The sequence below is a fragment of the Osmia bicornis genome, chromosome 8 (assembly GCF_907164935.1).
Source record: "Osmia bicornis bicornis chromosome 8, iOsmBic2.1, whole genome shotgun sequence".
Taxonomy (NCBI): Eukaryota; Metazoa; Arthropoda; class Insecta; order Hymenoptera; family Megachilidae; genus Osmia; species Osmia bicornis.
This window is the reverse complement of record NC_060223.1, coordinates 9,742,998-9,755,043: the sequence shown is the minus strand read 5'-3', so window position 1 is coordinate 9,755,043 and position 12,046 is coordinate 9,742,998. Positions and strand designations below refer to the sequence as shown.

General features: G+C 38.0%; 1 protein-coding gene across 1 annotated transcript; it reads left to right on the top strand.

Annotated features, from left to right (window-relative positions):
* The first annotated feature begins 53 nt into the window (after nucleotides 1-53).
* On the top strand, nucleotides 54-10,382 carry LOC114875313 (plexin-B). The gene is made up of 8 exons (XM_046286818.1): nucleotides 54-1,322; nucleotides 1,976-2,247; nucleotides 2,599-3,185; nucleotides 3,260-4,185; nucleotides 4,261-4,664; nucleotides 4,743-5,235; nucleotides 5,311-9,066; nucleotides 9,193-10,382. The coding sequence occupies exons 3-8, from the start codon at nucleotides 2,765-2,767 to the stop codon at nucleotides 9,298-9,300; spliced, it is 6,108 nt and encodes a 2,035-aa protein (XP_046142774.1). The 5' UTR covers nucleotides 54-1,322; nucleotides 1,976-2,247; nucleotides 2,599-2,764; the 3' UTR covers nucleotides 9,301-10,382.
* Nucleotides 10,383-12,046: the final 1,664 nt, after the last annotated feature.

The following is a 12,046-nucleotide window of genomic DNA, read 5'->3' as shown; positions in this document are numbered from 1 at the left end:
AACGGAATGGAAATAAGATTCCATCTATAATGCAAAGGATAATGAGAGGATGTTCGCCTGAATTTTAATTTTGATGTCGTATATCGAAGGCCTAAGGAGGCTGACCGTAGCACCGACTCTACTGAACACGTGTGTAATAACTTGTTAGACGGTAAATTTTAAACATTCTTTCTGTTTTATAATTTTTATACGGTGTTTGGAGAAGCCTTCCTTGTAATCGACGCGATCGTTGCCAGTCGAGCATGAAAGAAAAAAAAGAAAAACGTAAGAGACTTTTAAAAAAGCGTGTATTTCTATCCAAGAAAAAAAAAATATCTCTGATATTAAAGTGTCTACTTAGGTATGCTAAGTTTGGCTTATACTATAGAAGTGTAGAGATTTTTCCTTTCAAAGAATGTAACCGGTCTGTAAGAAGTTTAACATTTAAGTAAATATTAGAAAACACTGATATACAGCTTTACATATATATATATATATATATTGTATAACAAGTTAAGAGAGCGATTGAGACACGTTGAGAGGGTAGATAGGATGATTCCAGTCTTTGCGTAGTTACGTTGTACGTCGAGCATCATGTTCTTAATTATGACCCGCTATATTACTTATCTATTGTATTTGTTACATGTAAAATGAAAGATACTACAGCCAAAAAAATTCAAACCCTCTCCATAAATATAAAAAGAAAAAAAAAAAAGAATGTTATAAAAGCTGTTTCAAGCTTAGGTATATATGTGTAAATAACATGATATTTACAATAATAAATTGTGACGTATTAGTCACTTTGGACTTGACTACTTAACCAGTCGATTTGCAAAGAAGAAATATTCAAGAAAGGGTTTTTATTTATGCAGTATATAAAAAAAAAAAGAATGCGAGTACAAAAGTGAAAGAAACAAAAATATGTACCATCAACATCGAAACCTTTGCTAGTAAGGTGTAATAAGAATTAGGCGTCACTGAAAGCTTATGGAAAAAAAGAAAGAATAAAACGTTGGAGGTGCTGTACCCAATAAAGTTATGAGTCGAATTTCATTGTAAACATCTTGTTGTTATTAAAATAATATCAACTGCATCGTGTTTTGGATATAACATACACAAAGGTTTTTTTATATATAATTTCTCCTCCTTGTTTCAAATTAATTATCCCATCAAGTTGGTTTTATCAAATTATAATAAATTCAGAATTTAGTCTCCTAGCCCCTTGTAGATACTACGTGTCTACCATTGGAAAAAAGTATTGTTATTTAGCCGCAGGAGGACGCAGCATCTGTAGTTTATAGGTATATCTATATAGCAGAGAGAAAGAAAAGGAAAGTTGAGAGGTAAGAGTGATAGAACTAGTCAAGGAGAGACACTGAACCGTGGGAAATGTACGTTGAGAGGAAGAGAGAGAAAAAGATAATGAACAAGCGGCGCATGCCGTAGCCACGGCCCCCAACTTGCTCTTAAAACTCGTGCAGCCTGTCGCTGTCGGTCGAATTTTAATGGCGGCTCATTCCGATTCCTCCTCGTTTAATGTTATTGTAAAGTGACGGGACAGTATTTTATATTCTTTATACGTTATCGAAGGGAACAATAAGAAAATTTTAGTGATTCTTCGGTGTGTATAATTTCAGTGTTCCACCATCTGAAAGACTTGTACCGAAGCCTCGTATCAAGGACATAAGTGCATATATCCGCGATGTGTCGTAGCGACTCTCGCGTACGAACATTCCATCGTGAAGTGGTGTTTCATGCTTTGGCTTCTTTCTGAAGAATTAGAAAATTGTAAGCGAGAAATTAGAGTGTACGGTTTTATTTTAATTAAATAATATATAGCATACGTATGTGGATTGATCGTAAAACGAAGAAAAAGTTACGGGAGCTGACTAATGATCATATTGGAACGAGTGAATCAAAGGCTTACAAGCTTTTTTTTCATCTCACAGATAATTCTTTCTCTTTTTAATTAATTCCTTGTAAAATACGTTTACAGTTTACGATCGTGAAAGGAGCATCTATGAACGAAGGAGTATTTTATATGGGAACAATTCAACTTATTTCTGCGATTGTGTTTTGTTAAACGATTATTGATAAGGAGTGTTCAACTATCTTTGCCTTTATACGAAGACTCTGCTCCTAGCTGTCAAGTGCAGCTATGCTGCTCACACTAATGAAGGGCGGTGCGTGCAACGGCGTTACTGAAAAAGTGTGGAGCCATCTGCCCTAGCCTGACATCGTCGTCGAGATGTTTTAGTAATGAAATCGGTCAGTGATACAATATTTACATTTTGACAGTTTACTTTAGAATTGTTCGAAACAATTCAACTATATTTCATTAATCGTTTTCTGTTTAAAAAAAGAAAAACAATACGATATTTTTTAATGTATGTTTCGGCGTTTTTCTTCTGTCCTTTACAATGGTGCATAGGTATACATAATTGTTTCAGATTGAACTGTTGTACTTTAAAGAATAACAAATATTCTACAGATATCCACATAAAAAATTTCAGAAATTTATGAAATCTTTTATACAATTAATCATTTTTTATAAATATTAGTAACAATGTTGATTGAAATTTTAATAATTAACCGTTAGTGATGTTTGGTATGTTTCAGAGGTACCAGGCAATGAGCATCATGTCGGTGCCTGGATACACGTATAGCTGGTAGTACCGCATTAAAGCTAGCCTTCTACCAGTGGGACTGATACCCTTATTATACTTTCTACGCTTCCTGACCCTAGACTTATACACGCACAAACGCGCACGCATAAAGCGTGCGCATGTGCTTTGTCAACTATCGTCTACACATCATGAGATTCTTGGGACTATCATCATTTCCCACTTCACCTACTGTGTCATTTCCTAAGCTGCTGCTGCTACCACTCCATCAATTATCCTTTTCATCCATGTCTATTGCCACATGGTTTCTGGTGGTACTAGTAACCGCAGCAATAGACACACCTGCCAGTACTACTCCACCGGTACAAGAAAACAGATCTCTACACATTGTGACACAATTTCCTATGGGGGATAGTCAACGATATGGATTTTATCCTTTAGATCCAAATACAACGAGAGAAGGTGCCCTTCGATTTAATCACCTTACTATAGATCCTGCCACGGGACGATTGTACGCAGGTGCCATCAATAGACTGTTACAGTTAGATTCTAATCTTAAACTGGAGGAATATGTTTCGACAGGTGAGTCCGTCGCTTGGCATGATAAATTGTACCATTTTGTTACGTTAAAATTCTTATATAATAATTATTTACAGGACCAAGACTGGATAATCCTCAGTGTCACGCGACAGGCTGCCCTTCTAGAGACATAACAACATCTTTAATGGATAATGTCAACAAACTGTTAATCGCTGATCTCGAATCACAAACGCTAATCGCGTGTGGTTCTCTACTTCAAGGTGCTTGTGAAAAGTACAAAATGTCAAACATATCTATCAAACCAGAATTCATTCCCCATAGCGTAGCAGCTAACGACGAAAATTCTTCTACCTATGCTTTCATTGGACCTGAAAAATATAATGCATGGGGGCAGACTAATATCCTTTATGTTGGCACCACGTTTACTAATAGAGGAGATTATAGGCACGACGTGCCGGCCATTTCCAGTAGAAATCTTCACAATTTACAGTTTGCAGAATATACGTTTAACAAACAATCAATTGTGTACATTGATGTTAAATATAGAGACCATTTTTTAGTTAAATACGTATACGGTTTCAATGCCAGTGATTATGCATATTTTTTATTGGTACAAAAACAGTCTTATCTGCCTGAACAAGAGGAATTGGGTTATATCTCTAGATTGGCACGAAGCTGTATAAGTGACGCAAATTATGATAGTTACACAGAGGTGACATTGCAATGTACCGTTGACTTGGGCGATGGAAAAACACAGTTTTATAATTTAGTACAAGACGCAAAAGTAGCACCGGCTGGTAGCGATCTAGCCATGCAACTTGGTATCTCGGTCGGTGACCCTGTCTTTGTCTCTGTATTTTCACCAAGTAGAGGTATCACCAACGAACCATCATCTCGCTCAGCGCTTTGCGTATACAGTTTACAAGAGATTGAAACGAAATTTAATGAAAATATCCACATGTGTTTTAACGGTAGTACCAAATACAGAAATATGGGGTATGTCAGTGGTCCCATTCAAGATGGAAAATGTCCAACAGCAGGAGTAAGTATAAAGCATACACTTAGCATTATCATTTTTTATTATGTACTTTTCTATTTATTTTATTTTTATATTCAGACAACAGGCAACATTTTAAACTTTTGTGAAGTGGGTTTGAAAATCTCTGGAATGTCACCGATTGTGGGACAAGCAATCTTACATTTTCCTGATGAATTCGTTACATCTGTAACGATAGCTAATACAGAAGGTCATACAGTAGCGTTTCTGGGTACTAACGATGGAGTTCTGAAAAAAGTTTTGCTTTCTGGAACTGAAGCGTTCGTTTATGAAAGCATTGTAATTGATAAAGGAAATAGAATAATACCCGACAGTTTAATTTCACCCGATGGAGAATATATTTATGTTTTGTCAACTTCGAAAATTTCAAAGGTTCAGGTTGAACACTGTAACAGTTACACTAATTGCAGTAGTTGTCTCGATGCAAAGGATCCTTATTGCGGATGGTGTTCATTGGAAAAGAGGTAAATAAACGTCTTGTATATTTTTTAAATACACTTAAAATGATTTTTTTATTTACAACGCATACATGTATTTTTCAGATGCACTGTTAGAGGAGATTGCCAGAAAGCAAGTCACAGTAGTCCACGGTGGTTATCTTTAGGCACAGGACAACAGTGTATCGACTTTGAACAAGTTCTTCCTGATCGTATGCCTATCAACCAAAAGACGATGGTTCATTTAACGATTAGAACTCTACCTGAATTGCCGGCAGGTGCTAAATATAAATGCGTATTCGGGAAGGCAGAACCCATAGACGCGTCAATGACTGGTTTTGGATTAATATGTCCTACACCGCCGGTTATCGAAAGACCCAGCATACCGGACGGAGCCGATCACGTTTTAGTACCACTGTCTGTACGTTCCAGCGAGACTAACAAAGATTTCGTTTCACGAAATTTTGCGTTCTTCGATTGCTCTAGACACACTGTGTGCACGGAATGCGTCAAGTCCCAATGGGCGTGTAGCTGGTGCGTGTACGACAACAAGTGTACGCACAATGCAAGTTGTCAGGGTATTATTTCAGGAGAAAATGTAAGCGCTTCGATAATTATACAATACGTTTCTTTGTAAAATGAATTTTAATAACAAAAATTTGTCTGTTCGCAGAATCAAGCGAGTCTTGCCGCACACGGAGCACAGTACTGTCCAAGATTTGTCCAACGCACGGAACCATTGATGTTGCCCAACAGCGTACCTAAAGAGATAGTGCTCGAAGTCGAGAATCTACCCCATCCACAAGTGGGACACAGTGGTTTTCAATGTATCGTTTCGATCGAGGGTGCAAAGTTGAAAGTACAAGCCCGGGTCGACAGTAGCCGCTACATAGTTTGTGATAAAACCGTTTACTCGTACGAAGCGATCACCGGGGAATACGAGGCAGAGGTAACAGTTGTGTGGAACATTCATCATCACGTAGACAAAACTACGATTATACTTTACAAGTGCGAGGTACTTGGTTCCCATCGCGAACACGCTGATTGTTCTCTTTGCGTGACCAGAGACGCTCGATTCGAATGTACTTGGTGCGGTAACAGTTGCGTGTACCGACATTCTTGCTTGCATTCGCCGTTCACCGAATGCCCGAAACCAAGGATAGACATGATTAAACCTCTCAGCGGACCGATCGAAGGTGGTACGCTGGTGACCATCGAGGGAAGTAATCTGGGATTGAAAGAGAGCGACGTGGAAGGGAAAATTCAAATTGGTAACACTACGTGTACCTTGGTCGACTACGAGGTATCCGTTCGCATAGTTTGTCGTACCGGACGACACAAAGCCACCGACACTGCCTCGGTGGTGGTGGGTAACGACGCTGGTTACACAGAGAGCGCGGTGTTGTTTAATTACAAAGATATAAGACTGTCAGGGGTATACCCGTCGGTCGGCCCTCAAAGCGGTGGCACCCAACTTGCCATAACCGGTATGTACTTGAACATTGGCAGCACCATTTCAGCCTACCTGGACGAATTGCCGTGTCACGTGAACGCAACTCAGGCAAGCAGCACCAGGTTGACCTGCGTAACGAGCAAGTCCGATCGAGTGAGAAAAGTCGAGAGGCTGACTCTGAGCATCGACGGTGCGAATCGTACTTTGGAGGGGAATCCTTACAATTACACCCACGATCCTACTATCATGGAGATTAAACCATTGACGAGCTTTGCTTCCGGTGGCCGAATGATCACCGTCCACGGTACCAATTTGGACACCATTCAAAAACCTGAAATGGAGGTATACTTCGACAACGAAGCGTTACCGGTAAACCGTACTGTTTGCACTGTATTAAATCCGACTCAGATGGAATGTCCTAGCCCTAGCATCGCTAAACGTTTCGTGAGTCTTCGACGAAGCGAGCGTGCCGTTAACGGTCCGAACCTGCCACAGTCGTTGAAGTTGAAGGAATCAAAATTATCTTTGAAAATCGCATTTATCATGGACAACGTGGAAAGCGTACGAGACTTGGAGAAGCATTTTCAGAATCTTAGATACCGTTTACTGTACGTAGAGGACCCGAAATTCTTAGCATTTCCACGAAACGTTAAACTGTACAAGGGTGACACTTTGGTTATCGAGGGAGAAAATTTGATTTTCGCCAGCGACGAGTCCGATGTAAACGTCACGGTTGGAATGATGCCTTGCAACGTAACGTCCCTTGCTTCTACTCAATTAGTTTGTATACCACCGGATCAACAACCAGCTGATACGGATGAACTTGGAATTAAAACTGAGAACGGTTTACCATTGGTCGTGGTACGAGTCGGTAGAAGCTTAAGGTTTCCCATTGGCTATTTACGTTACGACGTAATTAAATCTTATCCAATTCCACCGGAAGCAATCGCTGGAATCGCAGCTGGTACGTTTGGCCTGGTGTTTCTGTTTGTTTTGGTGTTGATAATATACAGAAGGAAAAGCACACAAGCGGAGAGAGAGTACAAACGCATACAGATACAAATGGATACGCTTGAGAGCAACGTTAGAATGGAATGCAAGCAAGCGTTTGCCGAGCTACAAACAGATATGACAGATTTAACAGCGGACCTGGAATCGTCCGGTATACCGACTCTCGATCATAAGAATTATATTATGAAAGTATTTTTTCCAGGTGTTACCCATCATCCGATATTAAACGATCCCAGATCGCGTAGCAACGTTTCACGAACGAACTACGATGCTGCGATGATCCAGTTCGAACAGCTTATTAATAACAAGTACTTTGTATTAACGTTCATCGAAACTTTAGAGGCTCAGAAAGACTTTAACATTAGAGACAAAGTGAACGTTGCATCTTTACTAATGGTCGTTTTAATGGGGAAGATGGAATACGCGACCGACATACTGATGAACCTTTTACTGAGACTCATCGAGAAAGCGGTGAACACTAAACATCCACAGCTGATGCTGAGGAGAACAGAGTCCGTAGTGGAGAAGATGTTAACCAATTGGATGGCGCTTTGTATGTACAATTATCTGAAAGACTACGCGGGTTCGTCTCTGTTTTTATTGTTCAAGGCGATAAAGCATCAAATAGAAAAAGGTCCCGTAGACGTGATAACCCACGACGCAAGATATTCGTTGTCCGAGGAGAGATTGCTTCGCGAACAAATCGAGCATAGCGTCGTCACTTTGCACGTGGTCCAAGATGATCTCGACGAGAAGATTCAATGCAAAGTGTTGGATTGTGATACTATTAACCAAGTGAAATCCAAGATATTGGATGCTCTTTACAAAAATACTCCTTTCTCACTTAGGCCGTCCGTTCATGACGTAGACTTGGAATGGAGACACGGTAGAGGTGGCCACTTGACTCTTCAGGACGAAGATCTAACGACAAAATGTAGCGGTGAATGGAAAAAGATAAATACTCTGGCTCATTATGGCGTTAAGGAATCGGCGGTCATGTCGTTGATTCCCAGACAGAACGATGGATTTTCTGTCGCTTGCAAACCACCGTGTCACAACTGCAAACCGTCTCATTACCATCATCAGCAACAGTCGATTCATCATCACCCTCATCATCATCATTTACATCGACACGCGAATCATTGTTCGTCCACGCATCTTCCATCCACGCCTAATCACAATTTAATCAGTCCTGTATTGTACAATCATCCCGTCACCGGTTTGTATTTCGAATCCCAACACTCGCCGCCAATTATAACGGCGAACGGTGACGTTGAAAGCGGTCACGGTGGTAATCAACGATTGTATCATTTAGTAAGGCCTATAGAGGACAGCCATTATCCACCGGGAATGGGTTTTACCGGTAGCAAGCATCATCATCCAGAACGGACGCACAAAGCGATCCCTGAGATATTTTTGACTAGATTATTGTCGACGAAGGGTACAGTACAAAAGTTTGTCGACGATTTCTTGAACACGATATTAACAGCGAACGAAGCGTTGCCCAGTGCTGTCAAATGGTTGTTCGATCTTCTCGACGATGCTGCCAAGCAACACGGTATCGTCGACCCGGAAGTGCCCCATGCATGGAAATCGAATAGTTTACCGCTTAGATTTTGGGTGAATTTTATTAAAAATCCGGACTTCATGTTTGATATTAATAAATCTACAACGGTCGATTCGAGTTTATCCGTGATAGCGCAAACGTTTATGGACTCTTGTTCGATGACGGAGCATAGGCTAGGAAAAGATTCACCCTCTAACAAGTTACTCTTTGCCAAGGATATACCGCACTACCGAGAAAAAGTTGGTCGTTTTTACACGGACGTACAAAGACTGCCGCAGATTACCGATCAAGAAATGTCTAGTGCCATGCAACAGTTGAGCGCGTCCCATGCGAATGAATTTGATGTGATCGCAGCACTGAAAGAACTTTACATCTATGTCAGCAAGTATTATGAACAAGTAAGCTACAAATTATATTTTTTATTCTCTTTAATCTTAATACTAGACATCCATCAGTTTCTTCACAGCTCAGAGACTCTGTGTATCATTTATAATTTTGCTAGCTAAATTAATAAATGTTTTTAGATCCTAGAGGCCTTGGAGACAGACGCGGGCTGTCGCAAATTACATCTAGCGCATAGGCTAGAAAACGTAGCGTGCACGCTCGAAGGAGAGGAAACCAGTGCCTGCTGACACAACCTCCTCGTCGCCATCCCAGGACCCGTCAATCTCTCCAGAAACACAGACTAGTGCCTCCATTTCATGCATCAGATACACCTCGTTACATATGTACAAATCTACACACCATGTGAATAATTAATGCCGTAAATACGTGCGATTTCGTTAAGGCTAGTCAGGCGGTAGTTATTTTCAGGATAAGTTTAGTCCTGGTGTAGTATTTTGCGTCTATATGTCATGGCCGTATCGAAATACGCTCGTGCACACGTACAGATATTAGTATAAATTGATCAAATGCCACTCTGACCCTTAAACTTTGACATCGTTTTTCATTAATATTATAGATATCGTTCATTTCATTATACATATATGCGTGGATCTATACGTATATACGTATAATAATTATAAGGAATTAAATTTAAATTATAAAAAGAATCTCAATGCAATTAGTTGGATTTCAGTGACAAGAGATCTTTTATTATATAATTAAAAAAATATATATATATACCAAGTACACGTTTAAGGATTTGAGGTGCGAAATTTATGCAAAATACTATCTACAAAATTTAATAATTTCATTTCTTCGTTGACCGAATGTCTATACGTGTATACGTAAATACGGATAACATATATAACATGAAAGAAATAATGTGTGTAAAATTAAAAGTGAGAAGAAGCCATAGTGTCCATCAGACTGTCTGTACAAAAATAGTACGACAGCGAGTAGTCTGTGATCCGAGCACGAGTGGCTATGCCTACTATCTTCATTACGATATATAATTATTAATATGTTATATATTATATATATATACATAAAAATATATAAAGCAAAGATCACACAACATACACCTCCACGGATCGTAGTGAGCTAGTTAGAGAGGGTCTGTATATGTATTATAAGTTGAGGGTAGAAAACCCTTTCAGAGAGAGAGAGAGATAGAAAAAGCGCGCGCGCGCGTGTATGAATGTGCGTGGGTGAATGCGAGAGAGAAAGAGATGATAATATTAAATTAAGGTAATTCAAATTAAAATGTTACAAAGGAAATGAAGTGAAGAATTAAAAGATTATGAGAGCAGCTCGGACTACTCTAGGCCTATCTATGTATATTCAGTACATAAAGAAATTTTTCTTTCTTTTTTTTTTGCAATTTTTGAGTCTGTTTCTATTTACACATTTATTCGTATATAAGTATGACTGTTGCTATAATTTTTAAAGGCCACTATGTGAATCATATAATGATTTTGCAACTATTTTACAAACTATATTACAGCTATTATTTCTAAGTTGTATTATTGTCTATAGAGATATAATTATCAATTCATTATCCGTTCAAAAATAGTTATTATCGTATATTGTTAAGCATAAAACACATAATTGATGCAAAGATCTTTTATATTGTACACTGACGAGAAAAAGGTTTTAAACTCTCTCGATTGTTAAGAAAAATGAACCTTGAGGAAAACGTGTAAAAAGTTTTGTATGCATCTAATAAGTATTTGGCGCTGGTTTTAGGTGTTAGAGGATTTTGTCAATTGGTCAATACCATGGTTAAAACGCATCGAAAGACATTTTGCAAGACACAACGACAAGCAGTATTTTTCTTGGGATTACATTTTAGTCGATATAAGACTGTCTGATTTTCAAGGTTGCATTTTTATGAAAGCATTTAATATTTTTATTTTCTTTTTTTTTTTTTTTTACATTATCCCAACTATGCGTTTAACAATTCAATTCACTGCCCATTGTACACTGCCAAGTTTTTCCATGCGCTTTTACAAACTGTTATATTGTAACAGATCTATGTAACAATTTAATTTAATGACAGAAAATTGTTTAATCATTTTGTCAACCTGTAAGTCTGGAAAGACTGGAGTTACGCTCACTCTTGTACTTAATTAACACTTTCGTGTATTTCAACTACTTTACTAGGTCCCCAGATTTCTTTTATACGATCAGCAGACCTACGTATCTTTCTATTATATATGTATATTATATTTATTTATATACCGACGAACAAATTATCTATACGGAAAGTCGTACGTCAATCTGTTCTATGTGATTTAGCGCATTGTTTTTTCACGTATCTTGTGCGAAATAATTATGTTTGCATATTTATGTTTACTATACGTGCTTACAGTTTTCCTGAAATATTATATTTTTAATTCAGTTTTTCGTCCACGTAGAAACGTTTGAGAAAACATAAACGTTACAAGTTATAATAATAGATTAATTTTACATTGTACACGACACCGTTCCAGGGTGCATTTCATGCAAAGTGTAAGCTGTGAATATGGAACAAATGATAACAGAATGAATTTTATAGATCCATTCTGTTGTCATCTTTTTCTGAAATGTTCTAAACACGTTATTTAGTGTGTGTTTATTATCTAATAAGGAATTAAGGTCAACTTTCTTGTATGTTGAATTAAAACATACGTACTACGTATAAGTAATGGAGGATTATTCTGTCGAGTATTCTTAATTTGTTAAACATCGTTTATTTATACAATGAATTCGTCAGGAAAATATAGATGTTTGAAATAATTTTCTAGATTCCTACAAAAGAGTAGTACTTTTTTTTAATTCAAATTAAGAGGGGTGTACAAGATATCCACTGTTGTATAAAAATTGAATAGTAATCACATTTCCAAATACATTATATATTCTTCCTCTACTTTATATTGTAGAGTATGATACAATTATTAGAAACAATTGTTTATGCAAGTAATGCATTTTCTTTTTCTAATAAATATACAAAAT

Bases quoted from the DNA above. Each gene is read 5' to 3' on its own strand.
- LOC114875313 (XM_046286818.1), top strand. From the start codon at position 2,765: ATGTGCTTTGTCAACTATCGTCTACACATCATGAGATTCTTGGGACTA. The intron at 4,665-4,742 runs GTAAATAAACGT...TGTATTTTTCAG, and splicing joins TGGTGTTCATTGGAAAAGAG to ATGCACTGTTAGAGGAGATT. The intron at 5,236-5,310 runs GTAAGCGCTTCG...GTCTGTTCGCAG, and splicing joins GTATTATTTCAGGAGAAAAT to AATCAAGCGAGTCTTGCCGC.